The sequence below is a fragment of the Mesoplodon densirostris genome, chromosome 19, assembly GCF_025265405.1.
Source record: "Mesoplodon densirostris isolate mMesDen1 chromosome 19, mMesDen1 primary haplotype, whole genome shotgun sequence".
Lineage (NCBI taxonomy): Eukaryota > Metazoa > Chordata > Mammalia > Artiodactyla > Ziphiidae > Mesoplodon > Mesoplodon densirostris.
Window position 1 is genome coordinate 66,152,920 of NC_082679.1, and position 25,324 is coordinate 66,178,243.

Genomic DNA, 25,324 nt, shown 5'->3' on the forward strand with positions numbered 1-25,324 from the left:
CATGAGAGAGCAAGCGGCATGCAGACAGACTCCCTGATACCAGCAAAACCACGAGGAGGGACCAGCTGCTGCCCCGGCCCCAGGGAGCTCAGCACCTCTGGGGAGCCACAGCCGCCCCCAGGTCCCACGTGTCTATGCCCTCCACCCTGCTCCCTGATGCCCTTCTGGGAGAGACAAGAATCCCAATGCAAGACTTTCAGGTGGGAAGGTGCCAAGACCTCATTTTTGAGATTTAAAAAAATTATGAAATGGCAACTTGTGAACAGCAGTAAATCTTAAATAGAAAACTTAAAGTATTCGCCTAACAGTCCAACAGCAAGGGCTCTCCAGAGACTCGCAACTTTGAAGTACAAGTGTCTTAGGAAAGCACACACACACCCCATACGGCCATCCAACATTTGGTCTACATAAATATAGTTCACACTTTTTTCTGTAATTCCTAGAAAAACATGACACCGCCTTTCCCCAACTGTTTTACAGACCACTTTGTCCGTGAAACCACGGGAAGGGGGACCTCCTGGAAGAAGCATCCCTGTAAAAGGTGACCCCTGCTGCTGCTCTGAACAGTGTGGATACGACAGGACAAGCACTGGAGCATAGCTCACCCCGGCTGCCGCACACGCACTGGGGCCCAGACAGAAAAGGTTCAGACACGCAGAGACGCTCAGCGACGAGCCCGGGACGTTACCTCAGTGACATCCCCAGTTGAAGACAAATCCTCATAGAGCCCCATGTTTTCTATAGAAACCTGCAAAGACACAGGCGCATGTGAGGACCCAGACAGGCACTGGCCTCCGCGGAGAGAGAGGAGGAGCAGGCAGCAGGGGAGGCTGGGACTCGCCTTGAGGTCGGCCAGGCGCGTCCTGGCCAGCGCCACGTAGTCGGTGAGGAGGGCGCGGTACTTGCTGGGAACCAGTGGCGGGTGGAGGATGTGCACCTGCAGGCAGAAGGCGGAGCAGGTCCATCAGCCCATCAGCTGTCCTGACTTTCTGGGGGAGATACTCATGCTGACGGCAACAAAGTTGAAGAATTAGCCAAAGACTCCAGGGCCACAGCTGGAGGTGGGGCAGACGGAGTCCTGGGTGAGGGTCTCTGCACGGGGCCGGGAGGGGCGGCAGGGGCCCTGCCCCAGAGCCAGCCCCGCCCCGCCCCCCACAGCCCTCCTCCCCTCGGAGGGAGGCGTCGGGGCCCCAGGGGGAGCAGGGACTGAGATGCACGGGGAGACCGGACTCCAGGCTGCGTGAGTTACGTCACCGTGTATTCTTTGAAATGAAATATGCATTTCTTAATTAAAAAAAGAAGGTGAGATTCATTTTCCAAGTGCCCTACCCCTCAAAGCGAATGCGGGTTATAGTCATCTGATTACAAAACAAAGCTCATTGCAAGGCACTTGCTAATCATGAGACTAATGTACATGGTGAGAAAGAACGTAAACTGGAGCGTGAAGTCTTCCACTCCCAGAAGGAACGTCCACAGCCACTGGGGGCATATTCTTCCAGATCCTTCTCCTTCAATATAAAAATATATCATTTTTAAAAACCAAACATGGGACCCAGGACACTTGCTGGCCTCGGTGTCCGTGGTATGGGGACCCCTTTCTATGCAGGCACCAGGCCCCCTTTGCTCACTCACCAGCTCCTAGGACCACATGCGGCTGGTTTCTGGGCATTTACTATAAGAAACATGCCTCCCCAGGAGTGCACCGACATCCCAGGGTGGCGTTTGCATTCTGTGACTGTCAGTTGCGGGGCTGCCCTGAGCCGAACGTGCTGCCGCCGGCCTCTCACCTGCAGGTACCGGGGGCCCTCGAAGGGCACGAGGTCAGACAGGAACTTGAAGAGGAAGACCAGCGCCTTCTTGCTGCAGCTGTGGAAGCCCCTTGTGCTCCCGAAGGTGGCCTGTGGGGAGGATGGGCATGAGGTGGGGGCGATGGGAGGACCTGCCGTGTGGTGGCCATGGCTACATCCCGGCCTCAAAAACAGCAGAAAAAGGGAAGCAAAGCCATTTCAGTTCATTTGTCTTTAGGACAGCATGGCTGTGGCCTAGCTAAACAGATGGACTGAAAATTTATTTTGAAAATTAAAAATATATTACTGTAGAAAATGGTAAATATGGTGCCTTTCTATTAACGTTAGTGACAGGATTTGTTAACCACCCTGCAAGAGTCCCTTCCTCACAGGTGAATTCATTCCACTCCAGCCCCAAGCCCGTCTGAGTGGATGAGATCCCTGCAGGGGTGGGCCCTCGGGCAAAGTGCCCATGCCACAGCAGGAGAGTGGACTCTTATAGAAACCAGGGCACCCAGGGGTGCCTGGGGGTGCCCAGGGCAGGGAGGTTCTGAAGAGGTGTCGGCCCTGAACATGTCCCGATGAGCCTGCAGAGACCAGCACTCGCCTCACGCCAGCCACAAGAGGCCCGCCTGCCACACCAGGAGGCCCACGGAAGCTCCTCCTCCAAAGCACACCCTGTGGTTCTTCTGAACAATTGTGCTGTCAGACAGACGACAGGCACAAAGTCATCAGAACGAGCACACAAGGCCGACACCACCGGACCTACTGTCGGAGCACTGAGTGCACTCTGCTAAGTCTCTCAGTGGCAGGAGTGTGGAGGCAGTCACTGAGTCCACGTGCGTCCAGCAGGAGCCCCTGGCCCGTCGTGTGGAGCTGGGGGAAGCGCGGGGCCAGGAGGGAGCTCATTCCACGAAAGAAAGAACCACGCCTACCATCTCTACGGCACACCAGGCACAGAGCCCGGTGGGTGCAGAGAGGCAGGCTCTCCAAAGAGGCCATAGCTACACCACCCAAAGCTTCTGCAAAGAACAGGGCTCGTAAACCCAAATCCACACATGCCCAACCTTCAAAGCTGATGTCCCAAAGATACCCCCCAGGCCCGGCCAGGTTCAGCAGCCTGGGAAGAGGGGCAAACACGCGCAGGTGGAGGGAAACAGGGAAGAGAGGAGGGTGCTCCCTGACAGACGTGAAACCAATCACAGCGCAGCACACTGTGCAAAAAAAAGGCAGCTGGGTTCGCTTTCACCCTATCCTGCTGGATTTCACTCATTTTCTTGTGAGAGACGGCAGGAGGCCCAGTGAGGCAGATAGGAAGCTGAGCAGTTTCGGCAGAGTCGACCCCAGCGGGAGCGCAGGCGGCTCACCTGGAACCAGGCGGCATAGGACGGGAAGGCAGCTGGGCCCTCCAGCGCAGCCTGCCGTGCAACCAGGAACGCCAAGACCATGCTGTCCAGGTCACCACTCTCGAACGCATGAGCCAGCAATCGCGACACCCAACCTAGGTGAGAACAGTGGCACTGCTGTGGACGGGGACTGGAGCGGGGGTGGGGGGGCAGGCAGGACAGTCCGCTCACCCAACACCGACCCCCAGGCCCTGGGTGGCGGCCCGCACGCAGCCTAGCAGCGGGTACACGGGCAGGCCGACAGCAGAGGGCGGTCCAGAGGGCAACGGCTGGGTAGGCAGGAAGGCTTCCATCCTCACTGAGCCAGACACGGCGATTCCGCCCGCAGGCTCGCCCCAACGCCGGTCCACGGATCACACGCACACACACGCACGGAACACAACGGGGCTCCCATCCCCGCGCACCATTAACCAGCTGCTGTGCGTCTGGCAAGCAGATCACCAGTGTGGACACGCAGGACAGCACGTGCTGCCAGTTCACCTCCTGTGTCTCCAGAACCTCTTGCAAGTGGCCCACCAGCTCCTCTGGGCTCAGGATCACGAAGAGCTGAAACCGAAGTGTCAAAGCTGGACCCCCACTCCCTCCCACTCTGCATCGGACCCAACCTACACTCGAGACACCTGCCGTCCTGACCCCCACGGCCAGCAGTGGCTGCAGGGAGTTCTCAATCTGAGGACAAGGTGCTTTGCCCAAGTGACAAGTTCAGTCTCTGGACCCGGAGGGCAGTCCAGCCATGGACGGCCGTGGCTGTGGCATCTCCTGGGACCCACAGAGCCCGTGCAGCAGGCCTTGGACCCCCCCCCCCCGTGCACTTACCCTACGGTACAGGCCACTGAGCAGAGGCGGGGTCCTTGCAAAGCTCCACTCTCTCTGCATCTGAACAGCGTCGGAAACTTCATTCAGGAGGAAATACACATAACGTCACATCAGTCATCATCAAAAAGTTCAGTATCAATAAAGTACCTTGTTTTAATTTGCACTTTCCCAAATGTATGTGAACTTCACCATTTCCCCATTTTCCAGCCATTTTTTAATGTCATGAAATGTCTGTGTCTTCAGTAACCCTTGATCATATCTGCTACAAATATCCTCCAACCCATAGATTACACTTTAATTTTGCTGCTTTTAAACTTTCACTGTGAATAAGCAGTCAGTGAGGACGTGTTGAAAGGACACAGCTGGAAAGCATGCATCAGCCAGGCCAGGCCCTCCGGAAGGGCAGGAGCCTCTGTCGGGGGCTTCCGTGTGCCCCTGGATGCAGCACCACAGAGAAGGCACCATCAGGAGCCTCGCAGACCGCCCAGCCCTCACGGGACAGTGCGCCAGGCAGAAGATGGCTCGGGTGTTGGACACCCTTCAGAAAGCCATGCACCCACACAGAAAATGCTGACGTGAGCCGCAGAAACAGAACCTTGACATTCACAGTACGAGCACTGTTTTAAAAACCTATCTAGAAAAGACAGGAAGGGCTTCATATTAAAGATATTCTACTTTGGCAATAATGGGTGACGCTTCTTTAATTCTAAATTTTCTTTACGGGAAAGTGTTGCTTTCCAATGAGAAGATGTTTCATGACAAACAGACTGTCCTCCCAGCGTTAACATCCGCGGCCCGAGCTTCTGTCAAGGGAGGCACCCAGGGCACCAGGACCCACCTTTCAGCACAGGCTTGTGGGTGAGGATCTGGGTCAGAGTGTGACAGAAGAACCTCTTTGGAGACTCGGTTGAAATTATACTTCGATACACGTGTCCACTGAACACACCGAACCTGCAGGGGCAGCAGAGGATCTCAGGGGAGGAGACCCCCTGCAGGTTCCCGCCACTCAGCAGTGTCCGCACCTGGCGGCAGCAGCTCACGCACGAGGAGCGGCTCGCTGGCGAAGCAGATGGGGACCCGCTGGCCCCCGACTGCAGACCCCAGCGCAGGCTCACAGGCTGGCCCTACCCACACTTCCCCAGCCAGGCCTGCAGCCAGGCTGCCGTGCCGCAGACGGAAAGGGAATCCAGGGGAGTGTCGCTTCAACAGGACAGAATCAAAGGCAATGGAGTGGCTGTCACATGGAGAAGCTAGAAGGTCAGAGTGAGGTCACAGAAGGCTGGGCCTCGCAGGAGGTGACGGAGGCCATGGTGACGACAGCCAGTGGCTGGACCCAGGCCCAGCACAGTCGCGAAGCCTCGGTCTCCCCATCTGTGAAATGGGAACCAGAGGTGGCAGGGCCATGGTTCCCACTGAGCACCTGATCCTGCCCCAACACGTGGAGGCTCTCAACCACACCTGGAGCCAAGGATGTCCTTCTCCCGACAGGAGAAGCGAGAAAAGGAGAGGGAGCAGGATGTCACTGACAGGTCAGGAGGGACAAAGGGAGACCGGGTCCGACAGCGGGGTGTCATGATCAGCCCCACCCGACCCCTCAGGGGAGAGAATCCGGGGCCCTAGCAGCCATGCGAACTACCCATGTCACAAGTGCAGTGAGGAGGCTCCAGGCAGGATGGCCACCCAGACTGGGAGGGGACGTCTGACTTTACTCTAAGTGTTGGCAACTAATTGAAAATCGTGAAAAGTCGTGATCTGACTCCCGGAACAAGTCTGAGCACGGACTCAGCACATCGTGAAACTGCATAAAACACAGAACAGAGCAGTGTTCTATATGCTCATCAGTAAAGTACTCACCCAGCAGGTTTGAGGACCATTAAAGTAATCGTGGAGAAGAGGTAATCAGGAGCAAAATAATTGAAAAATGGGAAGAGTAACAAAGCCTGGAAATGCTGGGAAATCTCCCGGGTTCCCAGGAGAGAGCCAAGGTCCAGGTGGCCTCACCCCATGTTACTCCGAAGCAAACCTGACACCCCAACGTTCGGTCCCCACGTACCTGGACGCGCCTCCACAGAACCAAGGAGAGCAAGTGGAGGGTCCTGTGGGGGCAGGCATGACGGGCAAGGTCTCCCTGGCTGGGACTCCGAGGACCCCCTCCCCTTAGACCCGGAGGTGGCATGGTTCCCACAGGAAGGGCCTCATCTTCAGAGGACTTCTAGTGCTTTCCAGCTCCTGATGTCACCACAATGGCAAAGGATCACTGGGCCTTCGGGGGCGACCACCATACCTGGGACCACTCAGCCGGCAGGCCCACCCCCAGAACTTACCAGCAGCTCACTGCCTTGTGTGCTATGGACCCCTCCTGTATCCCGGCCGCCAAAGCTTCGAGCGCGGCTGAGGCAGAAGAGAGACATCAGCACATCGTCATCGTCCATCATAAACAGCCCCGACCAACTGCTTCTGGGCAAGTCAGGTAACGGACACCTTGCCATCACAGGCCTCCTGGGCCCCCGAACCCCCCGACGCACAAGCCCTGCAAGATCCCAAGTGTCTCAGTGGTACCAGACTTAAGCCTTGAAAATCAAGCACAACATGTAGGCAAGAAAATGCTTCCCTAATGAACCATTCAACTGGTCACCTCTGCTGCTCTGGAGATCAAATGTGAAGCCACCAAGACTGACAGCAGGAGAAAAACAAGTAAGTTGGTGCGTTTAGACCCAATCACAACCGTGAAAGAGGCCTCCCAGGAGCAGCACTGAGCTGGAAAGGCGGCGAACCACAGGAATCCCTAACCAGCAAGGGAGGCCATTTACAACCTGGGCCACAGAGCCACTCACAAGCCAGCATCCTGTCGAGAACAGCAACGGCCACCTGTGGGGACAGAACACTGCAGTTACCCGGGTACAAGCGAGCCAGCCGTCACCCCCAGTAAACCAAGACTCGACTTTACAAAGAGCTTGTCTCCAGACTCTCCCTCAGGCACAGCCCAGGATCTGGGCCGTGGGGAGGGCTTTACCCTCAAGAGCCGTGGGGGAGAGACCACCGCCCAGGCCCATGCCCGTGCCCTCACACCTGCGCTCAGGGAGCGCCCTGTGGTGACTTCCCCGCATAGAGCTGACAACTACAGCGTAGGCCCCTCGTACTGCAGCCGCTGCCCCACGAGGCCTGGTGTCCTCCCCACCTGGGACATCCACTCCGGCTCCACAGTTCCTCTCCCATCCACGTTCTTCTGGAATCCCCTCAGAACAAGCATTTGTACAAAATCTGAAAGCCACAAAACCAAAGCACTTACATACACTGTGGTCTCTGAACAGCCGTGAATCACACAGACCACCAGCTTCAAGAGGGGCCGGCAGAGTGAGGACCTGCATGGAGCTGGGGGGACACCGGCTCCCGGCCCCAGGGAGCCCACCGACCACACCAGCGAACCCAGCCAAGCAGAGCCTCTTCCCCGAGCCACACTCTATGCGAAAAGGAAACACAATCCATCAAGTTTATAGGAAGGATTTTCTCACTGAAAACAAAAAAGTATCTTCTAAGGGTTTTACTGGCCTGCTTCTCAGCCAACCTCCTACACCAACCATACACGGACACTTCTAGGGCTTGGAAGCACTACATTGTGGGGGACGAGGCAGGAAATGGACTCATACCTTCTGAAAAGGTTACGACCAATGGGACTGGAATTAAAAAGATTTTGTCAAATTTTAATTTAAACTTAATCTGGGACCAGATTACAGGATTCAGGAATTGGAAATAATTCACATCACTAAGAAAGTTTTAGGAAAAAGGAATGCACCTTTTGCAAAGGAAAACAGTCCACAAGCCAACTAACTGCAGGGAACCCCTCTCATCGAGGTTTCCGTTTACTTGTGGACTGCATTCCTTTGGTATGACTGGTGACGGCGGGCCTGCTGACTCGGAGAGAAAGGGAAGGTGCCAGAAGAACAGGGTGTGGCGCTGCCCAGCCGTCCACAGCAGGGCAGCCCTGCTCACCCAGAGTCCCCACATTCAAATAAGGATTCCTGCCCAAGCTCCCACTTTGCTTCTCCCGGGCATCCTGTAAAACCACCACCTAGAACTGAGCCGTGGAAAGCCAGTGGCCACCATACAAGCACTGGTGCTTCTGCTGTGCTCTCTCCTGCTCGCTTGTGACCTGGACGGAGGACGGCCCATCCCCAGCTCCCTGGGATCTGCAAACAACCAATCTGTGACCCTGCGTCCTTTGCGCATCGTCTAGGAACTGCGTCTTCAGTCAACTCAGCCCTGGACTCTCGCTTCCCCACGGTGGGAGCTGGGGTGCCGGGGGCGCCGCCTGCCTCTGCTCGCAGGTCACGAGGTGCACATCCTGAACACACCAGCTCCGGCCCAACCCATCGGGTCAACAGGCTGACATTTCCACAACTCAAGTTCAATGCAAACCCACAACGACAGGTACGGACTGCAATGACTTCCTGTTGGAGTGTGTGGGCCGCTCTGCTTCCCACAGATCATCACAGCAGAAAGCATTCCCACTGGTCTAAAGCAATTGTACCCAAGAACCCACCTCTGCCGTGAACTTACCAGCAAGCATAGCCCTGGCGACATCGGCATGCTGACAGGGTGCCTCTGTCTGCTCACACAGCAGGCGCAGGTCCCTGGAGAGCCAGGCCACCATGGCCTGAGAGTCGGCATGGCTGGGGGAACAAGCACACAGCTCACCTGACCCCATTATTCCACTTTCACACTCACTCCACTGACAGCGAGCTAGAGACTACCTCAGTCTTCCCGTCCCAAGTCACAACGGGGCCAGCAGATGTACAAGGGGCATCAGGAATGGCTGCCACTGATGTTAAAAACCATCAGTTTTTTCAAATAGTTTATTTATTTGGAGTAGCTTACTATTCTTGGGGGAAAAAAGAAATTTCAGTAATAATAAATAGTGAGAGTAGCGATAATGGGCTCTAGACGTCAGCAATGCAGCAGCCCTGCAGGACAGTCCTTGTCTGGGCACAGAGCAGGGTGGGGGAACCCTCACCTGCCTCACTTGTCAGATTTGTACTTCCCTGGAGAATAAGGATGATGAGCATCTTTTCACGTGCTTGGCTATTTGTAAATCTTCTTTAGAGAAATGTCTACTGAAATCCTTCGCCCATTTTTTAATTGGATTATTTTTCTTCTTGTTGAAGTTTAAGAATCCTTTTATTCTAGATAGTAGGTTCTTATCAGATATATGATTTGCAAACAATTTCTATGCACTGTCTTTTCACTGTTTTGATAGGGCCAACACACTGAAGTTTTAAAACTTGCTGAAGCCTAAAGGACCTATTTTTTCTTTTGTTGCATGAGTTTTCGGTGTCATATCCAAGAACCCCCTGCAGGATCCAAGGTCATGTAGATTTACCCTCAGATCTTCTTCTAGGAGGTTTATGGTCTTAGCCCTTGGGTTTAGGTCTCTGATGCACTGAGTTAGTTGCCATCTGCAGTGTGAGGTAGAGTCCAACACCATTCTTTTGGGTGTAGATGTCCAGTGGTTCCAGCACCATTGTTGAAAAGACCGTTTTTCCCCATTAAATGGTCTTAGCACCGTTGTCAAAAATCAACTGACCAGGGCTTCCCTGGTGGCGCAGTGGTTGACAGTCCACCTGCCGATGCAGGGGACACGGGTTCGTGCCCCAGTCTGGGAAGATCCCACATGCCGCGGAGTGGCTGGGCCCGTGAGCCATGGCCGCTGAGCCTATGTGTCCGGAGCCTGTGCTCCGCAATGGGAGAGGCCGCTGCAGTGAGAGGCCCGCATACCGCAAAAAAAACCCCAAAAAACAGGATGTGTGAATCTTCCAATTTTTTTCCTTCTTTCTGAATAATTTTTGGCTATTCAGGGTCCCTTGCATTTCCATATCAATATTAGGACAAGCTTGTCAATGTCTATAAAAAAAGCCGGCTGAGATTGTGAAGGACCCTGAGTTCACAGATCACATTGGGGAGCAGGGTCATCTTGACAATATTAAGTCTCTAATCCACGGACATGGAACGTCTGTTTATTTAGGTCTTAATTTCTTTCAATGATGCTTTATATGGGCTTCCCCGGTGGCGCAGTGGTTAAGAATCCACCTGCCAATGCAGGGGACACGGGTTTGGGCCCTGGTCTGGCAAGATCCCACATGCCGTGGAGCAACTAAGCCCGTGCACCACAACTACTGAGCCTGCACTCTAGAGCCTGCAAGCAACAACTACTGAGCCTGTGCACCTCAACTACTGAAGCCCGTGTGCCTAGAGACCGTGCTCCACAACAAGAGAAGACACTGCAATGAGAAGCCCACGCACCACAACGAAGAGTAGACCCCACTCACCACAACTAGAGAAAGTCTGTGTGCAGCAATGAAGACCCAACGCAGCCAATAAATAAATAAATAAATAAATAAATTTATATTTTAAAAATGATGCTTTATAGTTTTCAGTGCCCAAGTCTTGTCCTTCTTTAACCTTATTCCTAATTTACTCTTTTTGATGTGCTATTAGATGAAATTATTTCTTAATTTCACCTTCAGGTTGTGCATTGTTATCATGTAAAAATACAAGTGATTTCTGCATATTGGACTTGCATCCTGCAACCACACGGAACTCATTTATGGCTCCAGAACTTTTTTATGCTGTGGATTTCTCAGGATCTTCTGTATGGAAGATCACGTCATCCGCAGAGTTTTACTTCTTCCACTCCAATCTGGATGCCTTTTTTTTTCCCCCTTGCCTAATTCCCTGGCTAGAAACCCCAGTGATGTTGAACAGAAGTGTTAAGAACATTCCTGATTGTACGAGAGCCTTCAGTCTCATGACATTGATCTGAGCTGTGGGTTTTTCACAGATGACCTTTATCAGGTTGAAAAGTTCCCTCTACTCCCAGCTTGCTGAGTTTTTATGATGAAATAGTATAAGATTTTGTCAACTGCTTTCTGCTTCTATTAAGATTGCCCTTTTATTAAATATGTTAATTAATTTTCAGATATTAAACCAACCTTGCATTTTGGGGATACATCTCCCTTATTATGGTGTTTAGACCTTTTTGTATGTTGCCGGATCCAGTTTGCAAATATTTTGCTGAGAATTTTTGCATCTATATTCATTAGAGACATTGGTCTGTAGTTTTCTTGTTTTGTGACGTCTTTGTCCAGCTTTGATATCAGGGTATTACTGGCCTTGTGGAGTAAGGTGGGAAGTATTCCAGCCTTCTTTATTTTCTGGAAGAATTTATGAAGGGATAGCACATTTCCTCTTTAAGTGCTTGGCAGAGTTCACAAGAGAAGCCAGGCCCTGAGATTTTCCTTGTGGGAAGCCTTTATATTATTAGTAACTCAGTTTCCTTTCTTGTTACAGATCTATTCAGTTCTTTTCTTTTTTTCTTTTTTTTTTTTTTTTGCAGTACGCGGGCCTCTCACTGTTGTGGCCTCTCCCGTAGTGGAGCACAGGCTCCGGACGTGCAGGCTCAGCGGCCATGGCTCACGGGCCCAGCCGCTCCGCGGCATGTGGGATCCTCCTGGACGGGGGCACAAACCCGTGTCCCCTGCATCCGCAAGCGGACTCCCAACCACTGCGCCACCAGGGAAGCCCCAGTTCTTTTCTTTTTAAGCCAGTGCAGTCTTTTGCATTTTTCTGGAAATTCATCGATTTTATCTGCTTTCTAATTTATTGGCAAAAAACTGTTCACAGGGACTTCCCTGGTGGTGCAGTGGTTAAGAATCCACCTGCCAATGCAGGGGACACGGGTTCAAGCTCTGGTCCGGGAAGATCCCACATGCCACAGAGAAACTAGGCCCATGCACCACAACTACTGAAGCCCGCGCACGTAGAGCCTGTGCTCCACAACAAGAGTTGCCACCGCAACGAGAAGCCTGCGCACTGCAATGAAGAGTAGCCCCCGCTCGCGGCAACTAGAGAAAGCCTGCGCACAGCAACCAAGACCCAATGCAGCCAATAATTAATTAATTAATTAATTTTAAAAAATTGTTCACAGTATTACCTTAAAATGCTTTTAATTTCTGTACGGTCAGCAGTGATAACCTTTCTTTCATCTTGATTTTAACCATTTATGTCTTTTTTCTTGGTAAGTCTATCTAAAGGTTTATCAATTTTGCTAACCTTTTCAAAGCACTTTTCTTTTTTTCATTGATTTTCTCTATTATCTTTCCTATCTCATTGATTTCTGCTCTAATTGTTATTATTTCCTTCTTTCTGCTTGTTCTGGGTTTGGTTTGCTTTTCTCTCTCTAGTTTCTTATGGTCAAAGTTTAGGTCACTGATTTGAGGTCATTCTTTTTTCTCATGTAGGTTTTTGCAGCTGTAAATTTCCCTCTAAGCACTACTTTAGCAGCATCTCATAAATTTTCGTGTGTTGTTCTCCTTTTCATTTGTCTTGAGGTATTTTCTAATTTCCCTTGTGATTTTTTTCCCTGACCCATTGATTATTTAAAAGTGTATTGCTGGGTTTCCCTGGTGACGCAGTGATTAAGAAGCCGCCTGCCAATGCAGGGGACACGGGTTCGAGCCCTGGTCCAGGAATATCCCACATGCCGCGGAGCAACTAAGCCTGTGCGCCACAACTACTGAGCCTGCGCTCTAGAGCCCGCAAGCCACAACTACTGAGCCCAAGTGCTATAACTACTGCAGCCCACACGCCTAGAGCCCATGCTCTGCAACGAGAAGCCACCACAATGAGAAGCATGCACTCCGCAATGAAGAGTAGCCACCGCTCACTGCAACTAAAGGCCTCACGCAGCAACAAAGACCCAACGCAGCCAAAGATAAAAATAAATAAAGAAATTTATTTTTTTAAAAAGTCTATTGCTTAATTCCCAATATTATGGATTTCCCAAATTTTCTTCTGTTGATTCTATGCAGTTCCTTTGTGGCTTGAGAACATGCTTTGTATGGTTTCAACCCTTTTAAACTTATTCCAACTTGGTTTACGGCCTGAACCGAGTGACCTATCCTGGAGCTGGGCACCACTGGGGGGGACGTTCTGTGGGCATCAGGTACGTCCAGCTGCGAGTGCTGCTCTCTCTCGTCTCCGGGTCGTTGCTGGTCTGAACAGGTGATCCACCCGTTACTGAAAGTGGGGGACTGAAGGCTCCAATGATCATAGTTGAAAGTCCATCTCTCCCTTCAGTTGTCAGGTTTTGCTTCATGTATCTGATACCTTGACATCAGGCGTGTATGCTAGGAGATACGGTTTTCACGCAGTCCAACTGATCAATCTTTCACGACTTCTGGATGTGACCCACGAGTCAGGCCACCACTGGTTTCAATACAGCATCTTCAACTGTGCTTGACAGTCCCCCAAACCAGACATTCTCTGTTTTCCCTGACCAGAGAACAAACACGTAAACCTCCAGCCTTCTGTCGGCCAGGGAAGGACTGATTGCCTGGCTGCCTAGAGCAGAGAAGACAATCCACCTGCAGCTCCAAGTGCTTCTCATCTGTGCTCTCAGTCAGCTCATTCTGAGCCCCCCCCCCTCACCCCCTCACCCAGAGGCACCTGGCGCCAGCGCACCGCCACCTCACTTGCTAAGTCATGCACCACCCGTCCCTCCACCTCCTGCTTCTCCTCCCCTAGACTCTCCCAACCTTATAGGGTTATTCCTTTTATAAACCCCCTTTCTGACTCTTGGTGGGATTTCAGGAGGTAAGAGTTGCATACATTCTATCAGCCATATTTACCTGAATATCTCTTTTTTTTTTTTTTTTTTTTTCTTTTTGCGGTATGTGGGCCTCTCACTGTTGTGGCCTCTCCCGTTGCGGAGCACAGGCTCCGGATGCGCAGGCCCAGCGGCCATGGCTCACGGGCCCAGCCGCTCCGCGGCATATGGGATCCTCCCAGACCGGGGCACGAACCCGTATCCCCTGCATCGGCAGGCGGACTCTCAACCACCGCGCCACCAGGGAGGCCCCTGAATATCTCTTTTTTAGTTTTAAAAAATACTTTATGGCACTGTACATCTTTTATTTATTTATTTTTTTTGCGGTACTCAGGCCTCTCGCTGTTGTGGCCTCTCCCGTTGCGGAGCACAGGCTCCGGACACGCAGGCTCAGCAGCCATGGCTCACAGGCCTAAACGCTCCAGGGCATGTGGGATCTTCCCGGACAGGGGCACGAACCCGTGTCCCCTGCATCGGCAGGCGGACTCTCAACCACTGCGCCACCAGGGAAGCCCCCGCACTGTACATCTTATACAAAGAAAACGTTACCAAGTCTGCACATGATGAAGACTTCAATTATAACAAATGTTCTCTTTAAATAATAAAGCAACTGCTTCTCTACGTGATTTTTGGCTTTACATATAAATAAATCATACTAGATCAGAAAAAATAAATCATGTAATATTAATTAAATTTCACGTTACATAAAATTTTAATTTAAATGTTCAATTTACTTTAATGGTAAATAATCACTGGTATACCTTTCCAGCAGCTCTTGGAGGCTTACAATGTTTTGAACATGAAGGCGCCACACAGCTTCAAGCAGCAAAGAATTCTGCAGAAAATGACAGAAACTATGAGTCAGTCCTTCATGCACACATTTTCCTACAAGACGTTCAGCCTGTGTGCTTAACCACTTACTCTCCTGAAAACCAAGCCTCCCAACACTCACATCACCACCTTCGCCCCCCCACCACTGCCACCATCGTTCCCAGGTTCAGGTTCAGGCTTGCTCTCTGCCCAGCCTCAAGCTTAGTCCACTTCCAGGCCTTTCTCCACTATGGCCAACACAAGATTCCAAAATGTAACTGGCCAGGCCAATCTCTCCTCTTCTTTAGAACCCTTCCGTGGCTCTTCCCAGCTTTCAGGACAAAGTTCAGACTCTGGTCTGTCCTCCCAGGGAGGCCCTCCAGGCTATAGCACTGATGCGCCCACCCCCTCGAACAAGGAGCCCCAGTCGGACTCGGCCCCAACGCCCACAGTGCCCTCCTCTTCACCCAGGAACTCATGCCTCACACCCCACGAAACTTCCTTCCAGGAAGCCCTTCCTAACCACCCAGTCAGCCACGGCCGCCCACTCATCTCTGCTACCTGCAAACACCGGGACCATCCCAATCCACGTGCATTTAGCTAGTTACCAACAGCGCAGGGGCCATACCAACGCCTGACAGTCAACTGAGCTCTACACTGTATGCTGGATAAAAGGGGGGAAAAAACCATGAATGCACCATCATCTTGGTTTTTTTCTTTCCTTCTTCTATATACTTAACTGATCTCATTTAGTAACTAAGCGATAACTTTGAACTGTTCAAAAATCAGTAAATCAACTACACTCCAACATAAAATTAAAATTAAAGAAAAAACCTATAGGCCTACTGAATTCAAAATAGAACAGATAAGGGAATTCCCTGGCAGTTCAGCAGTTAAGACTCCACTTGCTCCCAATGCAGGGGGCCCGGGTTCAATCCCTGATAGGGGAAATAAGATCCCAAAAGCCACGCAGCACAGCCAAAAAAAAAAGAAAGATTTTAAATCACTTTAAATCACGTTTTTCTAGTTTACTATGCTACCCTGGGAAATGGTTCATTATAATATACCTAAGAAAGCAAAGCATGATGTTTCTATGCATAGTCTATTCTAATAAATATTACTAATGATGGGTGAATATTGACAAACATGATGATTGATGGTCCTTCTTTCCCATCCACAGAGGCACCCCAGTCTCTGTAATTAATACGATGCTTGCTGGAATTCCTAACAAAACCTGAGGATTTTACTGGCTCCACCAAAATCAACAGAAAGCTTGAAAACCCTAGAGTCAGAGTTACAATCTCAACTTTACCTGTACTTTCCGTAATTCTTGACAGAAGGAAAGACGGGAGAACATGCTTTGTGCTAATAACTTCTGAGCGATCTCAAACAAGGAAGACAGTTTCTTCTGAAAAGAGAGATTAAGTCTTTTCTAAGAAACGGTATTAAATGTCCAATTTTCCCAAACAGCTGAACAGCAACTCGTGCTGTGTCTTACCCTCTGGTCCGGTGTCAGCAGCACCTTGGGAGGGGGCCCCGCATCTGCCTCACAGACCCGCACGAGGCCAGAGGCCACCACCTGGCTGGACAGGACGGCCGCTGGAACACCCAGCTGCGCGGCTTGGTCGCGCAAAGCAGAGCCTTAAAGATGAGACAAAACACAGACACACACAAAATGTACAACTGAAGTAGATTGGTTAAATGTCTTCTCCGAAGCTCTAGCACCACAGAAAATTGCCTTTTGAAGGGGAGAAGAGATCTGGGGGGAAACACGATGTATGAAAGTAAGACAACTTCAGTCTGATTGAAGAAGCTCACGAGAATCAGGGCAGCACCTGAAGCCCATGGTTGCATATACATATCTGTGCGTTTTGTATGACAAAAACAAGGGAGCTTGGCAGATACATTCTGACCAAGAACTTTAGCAACTCTTTCCAAAGGAGCACAATAAATTGAGGACTTTTAACAAATTTCAGTTTTTTATAGTTACCACTCCCACAACCGTATGATGATGTTTGACTGGACACACGGTCTGGCTTCCTGATGCCAGCCACACACATGGTGGGCACTGCATGCCACAGATGTGCCCGGTCCCTGGGCTGCCAGGTGGAAGCTGGGCCCACAGGCAGCCACCTGCCTCCTAAGGACCAGCCCCTGGTCTGCACTCAATAAAAGGAGAAATGCTGGGCAGTCTGGAAATAGATGATGCCAACAAGAAAACTGTTTTCTAGCTTATTTGACTTCCAAAACTAATTGAAAAAAACCAGGAAACTGTATCACATGACCATTACCTTCAAGGCTTTGAAACACAGACCACTACAGAAGTGAAAACACGTGCAACAGTTGTAAAGGTTCCAAGTGACAGTACTAGATACTATCCACCACTGTGGTCAAGAAATAACTCATGGCAGAACTGTAGAAAATGCTCATTTCTAGCCATTTATTTCCAATTTGTGTCCATGGGAAAGTTTATCCCTGTTTTTATTTACAAGGCTTCTATTTTTATACAAATATGAATACGTATGGTAGCCACCACCTTCAGCAGGAAAAACAACTGAAAAATTCATGAGTTGAGTCTACTTATATTTCTGTGGTCAAGGTGAAGAGCTTCTTATCTAAGTTCTTATGCTCTGATCCAAAAGTCCACATAAGGAAGTGTGTGGCTGAGCTGGTTCCCTGCACCCCGCACAGTTTGTGAAATCCAAGTACAATTCCGGCCGAGAGAAGCAGCACTGTGACCTTTAGGGATCAGCTGCCAACGTAAGCCTGGGGTGTAAGATTATCAGAGTAGAAATTTAAAACAAATTAGTGAATTAGTTAATACAGTCGTCCCTCAGTATTCCAGGGGGATTGGTTCCAGGGCTGCCCGTGGATACCAAAATCCGCAGTTGCTCAAGTTCCTTACACAAGATGGCGTACTGTTTGTATGTAACCTACACACATCCTCAAAGACACTTTAAATCATCTCTAGATTACTTATAATACCTAAAGCAATGTAAATGCTGTGTAAGTAGTTGCTGGCACACAGCAAATTCAAGTTTTGCTTTTTGGAACTTTGTGGAATTCTTTTCCCCCCTGAATATTTCCATCCAAGGGTTGGTTTAATCCACAGATGTGGGACCCATGGATACAGAGGGCCGACTGCATCTTTCTGAAATGACAGTCATTACATAATAAAAATGTGAAAGACCAGAAAATAACTTATTTTGTTATTCCCACAGAACTCTCCTTGTCTCATATTCTCAAAGTGGGGTGGGGGACCTAGAAACATACAAGCAGACCTTGATTTATCACACTTTGTAGAGATTGCCTTTTTTTTTTTTTTTAACAAAACGAAGGTCTGTGGTGACCCTGAACCCAGCAAGTCTATCAGCACCATTTTTCCAACAGCACTTGCTCACTTGGTGTCTCTGTGTCACATTTTGGTAATTCTCATAATATCTCAAGCTTTTTCATTATTATCACATTTGTTACGTTATCGGTGATGCATCATCTCCGATGTTACCACTGTAACTGTTTGGGGGCATCACAAACTATACCCATAGATGATGGTAAACTTAATCCACAAATATCCTGTGTGTGCTGACTGCTCCACCTCTCAGCCACTCCCCTGTCTCTCTCCGTCTCCTCGGGCCTCCCTCTTCCCTGAGACACAATACTGAAATTAGACCAATTAATAACCCTACAGTGGCCTCTAAGTGTTCCAGTGAAAAGAAGAGTTGCACATCTCTCACTTTACATCAGAAGCTAGAAATGACTCAGCGAGGAAGGCATGTCGAAAGCTGAGACAGACCTAAAGCCCCTGGCACCAAACACTTAGCCAAGCTGCGAAGCCGAAGGAAAAGTTCTTGAAGGAAATTAAAAGTGCTACTTCAGTGAACACATGAATGATAAGGAAGCCAAACAGGCTTATTGCTGATATGGAAAAAGTTTGAGTGGTCTGGACAGAAGATCACACCAGCCAAAACATTCCCTTCAGCCAAAGCCTGATCCAGGGCCAGGCCCTAACTCTCTTCAATTCTATGAGGGATGAGAGAGGGGAAGAAGCCGCAGAAGCAAAGTCTGAAGCCAGGAGGAGTTGGTTCATGAGGCTGAAGGACAGAAGCCATCTCCACAGCACAAAAGTGCCAGGTGAAGCCACAGGTGCTGATGGAGAAGCTGCAGCAAGTCCTCCAGAAGCTCTAGCTCAGACCATCCATGAAGGTGACTACACTGAATCACAGATTTTCAATGTAGAGGAAACAGCCTTCTACTGGAAGAAGATGCCATCCAGGACTTTCATAGCCAGAGAGGAGAAGTCAATGCCCGGCTTCAAAGAAGAGGCTGACTCTCTTGTTAGGGGCTAATGCAGCTGGTGACTAAGTTGAAGCCAATTCTCACTTACCATCTGAAAACCCTTGGGCGCTTAAGAATTATGGTAAATTAACTCTGCCTGTGCTCTAAAAAAATGGAAAAACAAACCTGTATGACAGTACATCTGTTGACAACATGGTTTATTATTTTAAGCCCACCGTTGAGACCTACTTCTCAGAAAAAAGAGATTCCTTTCAACTGCTCGTTGACAACGCACCTGGTCACCCGAGAGCTCTGTGGGAGATGGACAATGAGATTCATGCTGTTTTCACGGCTGCTGACACAACACCCATCCTGCAGCCCATGGATCAAGGAAGAATTTCAACTTTCTACTCTTATTATCTAAATAATACACTTCATAAGGCTATAGCTGCCGTAGATGGTGACTGCTCTGGTGAATCTGGGCAAAGTGAATTGATGGCCTTCTGGAAAGGATTCACCATTCTAGATGCCATTAAGAACATTTGTGATTCATGGGAAGGATGTATCAAAATCAAAATGTTGACATTAACAGGAATTTGGAAGAAGCTGATTCCAGCCATCATGGATGACTTTGAGGGGTTCAAAAATTCAGTGAAGGAAATAACTACAGATGTGGAGGACATAGTAAGAGAACTAGAATTAAAAGTGGAGCCTGAACACCATTTACAATAACCTAAGCAACATAAGTGTCCATCGACAGGTGAATGGGTAAAGAAGATGTGGTACATATACTCAATGGAATATGACTCAGTCATAAAAAAGAAAGAAATAATGCCATTTGCAGCAACATGGATACACCTAAAGATTATCAAAGTAAGTGAAGTCAGACAAATGTGGTATGATATCGCTTACATGTGGAATCTAAAAAAATGATACAAATGAACCATTTACAAAACAGAAACAGACTCAAAGACATAGAAAACTTACGGTTACCAAAGGGGAAAGGGGGGCAGGGTGGGATAAATTAGGAGTTTGGGATTAAAATACACACACTACTATATATAAAACAGATAAACAGGGCTTCCCTGGTGGCGCAGTGGTTGGGAGTCCGCCTGCCAATGCAGGGAACACGGGTTCGTGCCCCGGTCCGGGAGGATCCCACGTGCCGCAGAGCGGCTGGGCCCGTGAGCCATGGCTGCTGAGCCTGCGCGTCCGGAGCCTGTGCTCTGCAGCGGGAGAGGCCACAACAGTGAGAGGCCCGCGTATCAAAAAAAAAAAAAAAACAAACAAACAGATAAACAGGGACTTCTCTGGCAGTCCGGTGGTTAAGATTTTGCCTTCCAAGGCAGGGAATGCGGGTTCAATCACTGGTTGGGGAGCTAAGATCCCACATGCCTTGGGGCCAAAAAACCAAAACATAATACAGAAAAAATATTGTAACAAATTCAAGAAAGACTTTAAAAATGATCCACATCAGGGACTTCCCTGGTGGCACAATGGTTAAGAATCCACCTGCCAATGCAGGGGACATGGGTTCGAGCCCTGGTCCGGGAAGATCCCACATGCCACGGAGCAACTAAGCTTGTGCACCACAACTACTGAGCCTGCGCTGTAGAGCCTGTGAGCCACAACTACTGAGCCCACGTGACACAACTACTGAAGCCCACGCGCCTAGAGCCCGTGTTCCACAACAGGAGAAGCCACCGCAATGAGAAGCCCGCACACCGCAACAAAGAGGAGCCCCAGCTCACTGCAAATAGAGAAAGCCCACGCGCAGCAATGAAGACCCAACGCAGCCAAAAATAAACACATAAAAATAAATTTAATTTAAAAAAATGGTCCACATCAAAAAATCTTAAACAAAAGTCAAAAAAACACAGATAGGGCCTCCCTGGTGGCGCAGTGGTTAAGAGTCCGCCTGCCGATGCAGGGGATACGGGTTCGTGCCCCGGTCTGGGAGGATCCCATATGCCGCGGAGCGGCTGGGCCCGTGAGCCATGGCTGCTGGGCCTGCGCATCCGGAGCCTGTGCTCCGCAACGGGAGAGGCCACAACAGTGAGAGGCCCGCATACAGCAAAAAGAAAAAAAAAAAAGAAAAAAAAAACACAGATAAACAACAAGGACCTACTGTATAGCACCGGGGAACTACATTGGATGTCTTGTAATACCCTATAATGGAAAAGAATCTGAAAAAGTGTATCGAGAGAGAGCGCGCATGCGCTCGCGCTATCTATGTATGTATAACGGAATCACTTTGTTATACACGTGAAACACTGTTAAGTCAACTATACTTCAATTTAAAAAATTACAGAAACTGAAAAAAAAAGTAGAGCCTGAAGATGTGACTGAATTGCTGAAACCTCATGATAAAATTTGAACGATGAGGAGTTGCGTCTTGTGTCTGAGCAAAGGATGTGGTTTCTTGAGACTGAACATGCTCCTTATGAAGATGCCAGGAAGACTGTTGAAATGACAACAAAGGATTTAGACTATTACATAAACTTAATTGATAAAGCAGCAGCACGGTTTGAAAAGACTGACTCAAGTTTTGAAAGTTCTACTGTGGGTAAAATGCTATCAGCTGGCATTGCAGGTTACAGAGAGAGAATTTGTGAAAGGAAGATACAGCAGACTTCATTGCTGTCTTGTTTTAAGAAATGGCCACAACCCCCCAGCCTTCAGCAACCTCCACTCTGATCAGTCAGCAGCCATCAACACTGAGGGAAGACCCTCCACCAGCAAAAAGATCACAGCTCTCTGAAGGCTTAGATGATGGTTAGCATTTTTAGCCATAAAGTAGTTTTTTGTTTGAAGGTTTCTTTGTTTTTTTTTTTTTTTTTTTTTTTTTTTTTTTTTTTTTTTTGCTGTACGCGGGCCTCTCACTGCTGTGGCCTCTCCCGTTGTGGAGCACAGGCTCCGGACACACAGGCTCCGCGGCCATGGCTCGCGGGCCCAGCCGCTCCGCGGCATGTGGGATCTTCCGGGATAGGGGCACGAACCCGTGTCCCCTGCATCGGCAGGCGGACTCTCAACCACTGCGCCACCAGGGAAGCCCCTGTTTTTTATTTTATTTATGTTATTTATTTATTTTTGGCTACATTGGGTCTTCGCCGCTGTGCGCAGGCTTCCTCTAGTTGCAGAGAGCAGGGGCTACTCCTCATTGCGGTGCGCGGGCCTCTCATTGCGGTGGCCTCTCTCGTTGCGGAGCATGGGCTCTAGAGCGCAGGCTCAGCAGTCATGGTGCACGGGCCTAGATGCTCCACGGCATGTGGGATCTTCCCGGACCAGGGCTCGAACCCGTGTCCCCTACATTGGCAGGCGGATTCCCAACCACTGCGCCACCAGGGAAGCCCCAATAAAGCAGTATTTTGAATTTTAATAATAGAGCATTTTTAAATTAAGGTATGTACATTTTTTTAGACATAATGCTGTTGTACACTTAGTAGACTACAGTATTTATTGTGTAAACATAAAGTTTATATGCATCAGGAAACCGAAACATTCGTGGGACTCGCTTTCCTGCAATATCCGCTTTCTAGCAGTGGTCTGAACCCAAACCACAGTCTCCCCAGGTCAGCCTGTATCTCTGGCTGCCTGCTGCACTTCCCTACCCAGCAGAGCCTGTTCTCACCACTTCCAGAAATGAGGGGCATGTTTCTGTGCCATTTTTCCAAGGGTAACTTTGGTTCCTACTGCTTCTGAGTCCGAGGCTGAGTCACTGTTTTTAAACAAGAGCCTCATAACAAGCCTCAAGCAAGTCACAAAAACTTGTGGCTGGGGACCACACATATAAGCAGAAAACCATTACCTGGGGGAATTTACACGTCTGCTTGTTATAAGCAAATCAAAGTCACTTTACGTACAGCAAAAACTAACACAACATTGTAAAGCAACTATACTGCAATAATTTTTTTTTAAAAAAGTCACTTTACATAAAGCTCTTCCATAACTCAATCTGTTAAGAAAATGAAGCTCTAACTTACCTATCAATGAACTGGAAAGGTCAGTGTGGGCCACAGGACCATCATCATCAATCAACCGGCTGAGACACAGCTGTTTATGGGGAGGACCTTCTACCTAGAAACCAAACACCAAGCACTCCATTTTAAAATTCAAGCCATGTCCTGAAAACAACCAAAATGTACACAGTGCTTGCCTACCACGCTATTCCCAAATATTCCGAGGTAAAAAAGCATTTTAAAAGGTGAAACTTACGGAAGCCTTTGAGAACTACCAGATTCCTCTCTGGACTGTTTTACCTCCAAATAGATACATGCTCCCGGTTACTTTTCTCACCTGGACAGCAAACTTAATGGCTGCTTCTCCCAGATACTCACGAGGCTTTCCAGGTGTCTTTCATGAAGATGATGCTTGGCTGGGCTCAAAAGCCCCAAACCCAAGTGTGCTCGCAAAGGCAAAAGCAACTTCCACTCACCTCAAGCACAAGGTCACCCAGGTTTAGGTGGCTCCTCAGGAGGCGCACAGCCGACTCCCTGACCTTCTGCTCACCTTCAGGACCCGATTTCTGCCTCTTGACTCTTCCCGCTAGGGGAGAAAATCAGTTTCAAAAAATTACAGCACTCTTTAAAAACTCAGGCAAGGAGACACCGTGACACCCTGTACCCCTGGAGGTGACGCACCCGGGAATGTCACTTCCATGGGATTCCTGTCAAAACCACACAAGCTTAATCTACTCCTGAGACACATCAGACACATCCAGCTGAGGGACACTCCTCCAAACACCCAGGTCGGGAAGACCCAGGAACTGTCACCCTCTGGAGGAGACCTAGGAGACGGGAGTAACTACCACGCGGGAGACTGGTCAGAAAAAGGACATTATGGGGAAAACTGGTGAAATCTGAGTAAAGTGTAGTTTAGCTGGCAGGATGGTACCAACGCTAGTTTCTTGGGATTGATCCTTTCAAAGAGGTTACGTGACTCTGGGGCTAAGCTGAGCTGAACAGTCACTGTCATCCAGGCTACTGGGGGCGGGGGGGCAGTGAATCTTAACTCCCTACCTTCTGGAACCCCCCCTCTTGGCCACTCGTTGGACAGAGTGGACAGAGGGCTGCCAGGAGGGGAGAGCTCGGGGTGGGCGTGGGGGAGGAGGAGGGCGGGGGGGTTGACGCGGGGCGGGCGGGGGTCGGGGTGAGGCGGGAACGGGTCGGCGTGAGGCGGGAACAGGTCGGCGTGAGGCGGGGACAGGCCGGGGTAAGGGGGAGACGGGAGGGGGCCGGGGTGAGGGGTGACGGGCGGGGGTCGGGGTGAGGCGGGAACGGGTCGGCGTGAGGCGAGGACAGGCCGGGCGTCGGGGGTGAGTGCGGGACAGGCCGCGGTCGGGGCTCAGTGAGGGAGGGACGGGGACTGGCCGAAGGAGGCTGAGGCGGGAAGGGGTCTTGGGGCCCCGCGCCCACCTACCCAGCAGCTCGGCCCAGGCCCGCCTGCGGCTCCCGTGCCCCGGGTCCGAGGCAGCGTCCCGCGCCCGGAAGGCCGACATGCCACGAACGAACCACGGGCGACGTCTCTCGGCTTCTGGCCCGCGTTGCCTTCCCATTGGCCGCGGAAGGCGCGCGCTCCCATTGGCTGCCAGCTGCCCGGCCACACCCTGCAGGGCGGAGCCTAGGTAGCCCTCTTGGTGGCGCCGCACGGCGGCCATCTTGGTGGTGGCGGGAACGCGGGATGACTGACACCTGGGCCAGGTAGGTATCACTGACGTTGGAGGTTTGCGGTGCTGATTCAAACGGCGTCACGGGCGAGAAAACTGTGCCATCCCTTGTGCATTATCCCTGTCGAGATGACCCAGAGCTGGGCATGAAGAAACAATCCGACAAACCCAAATCCAGGGAGACGCTAAAACCGCGCTGACAGTTGGAAACCGTGTAGGACGAGTCTGCGCCCTCGTCTCCCGCGGAGCCCGGGGCGGCGGTGTTACTGCGGAGGTGAGGCTTGCTCTGCCTTGACTTCAATTAAGTGTAAACGAGAGGCCGCCTGGTGGACAGCGCAGCTCACCCCGGCCGAGCACACCCAGGGGTCGTACCCACAGGGGACACAGCCAGGGGTCACACCCACAGGGGTCACACACGTGAAGTCCATTTCCAGCCCCTCTCCCCTCTCTGGAGGATGAGGGGGAAGGAGGGCTGAAAATCCCAGGCTTGTAACCATGGCTTGGCCTTTCTGGCCTTCAGCCCCTGTGTCGGAGCCAACCAGGAGCCCACCCAGTGTACACTTGTTAGAGAAAAAGATGCTCCTATTATTCTTCCCACTTAGGAATTTACAGGGGTTTCAGGAGGTCTGTGCCACGATAGGCACAGAGACCGACATACATTTCTGTTATCTCACAATCACTGTGCAGCCCCGTGTCTCAGTGTCCAGGTTTTCACACAACGTGGTCCCATCGGCCGTGAAGACCGTGCGGGTGCAGGATGCCCTCAGAGAGCACTCACTGCCACCTCCTGAACTGCTTCCAAGCGGCTGGAAACTCCAAGTTTTCAAGTTTGCATGCACGCCATGACCACCCTGCATAACTCCTGCTGCCCCACCCAGGTTGGGGGCTGCTAAACGTGGGTAAA

At 50.4% G+C, this 25,324-nt stretch overlaps 1 protein-coding gene across 17 annotated transcripts in view; it reads right to left on the reverse strand.

Moving 5' to 3' along the window:
- FANCA (FA complementation group A) overlaps positions 1-24,275 on the reverse strand; it is a 55,378-nt gene extending 31,103 nt beyond the window's left edge. For 14 of the 17 annotated variants that reach the window (XR_009530636.1, XM_060084442.1, XM_060084439.1 and 11 more), the window contains exons 1-17: positions 24,174-24,275; positions 23,191-23,300; positions 22,739-22,832; positions 15,979-16,121; positions 15,793-15,888; positions 14,432-14,505; positions 8,567-8,679; positions 7,188-7,270; positions 6,844-6,877; positions 6,334-6,400; positions 4,848-4,960; positions 4,010-4,086; positions 3,598-3,739; positions 3,155-3,288; positions 1,788-1,898; positions 842-937; positions 689-748 (exon numbers count right to left, since the gene is read on the reverse strand). Coding sequence is in view for 15 of the 17 variants with exons in the window: in XM_060084442.1 (XP_059940425.1) it covers positions 689-748; positions 842-937; positions 1,788-1,898; positions 3,155-3,288; positions 3,598-3,739; positions 4,010-4,086; positions 4,848-4,960; positions 6,334-6,400; positions 6,844-6,877; positions 7,188-7,270; positions 8,567-8,679; positions 14,432-14,505; positions 15,793-15,888; positions 15,979-16,121; positions 22,739-22,832; positions 23,191-23,300; positions 24,174-24,252 (1,626 nt within the window). In the remaining 2 variants the exon portion in view is untranslated. The other 3 variants (XR_009530637.1, XM_060084447.1, XM_060084448.1) reach the window with 3 other exon arrangements.
- Positions 24,276-25,324: the final 1,049 nt, after the last annotated feature.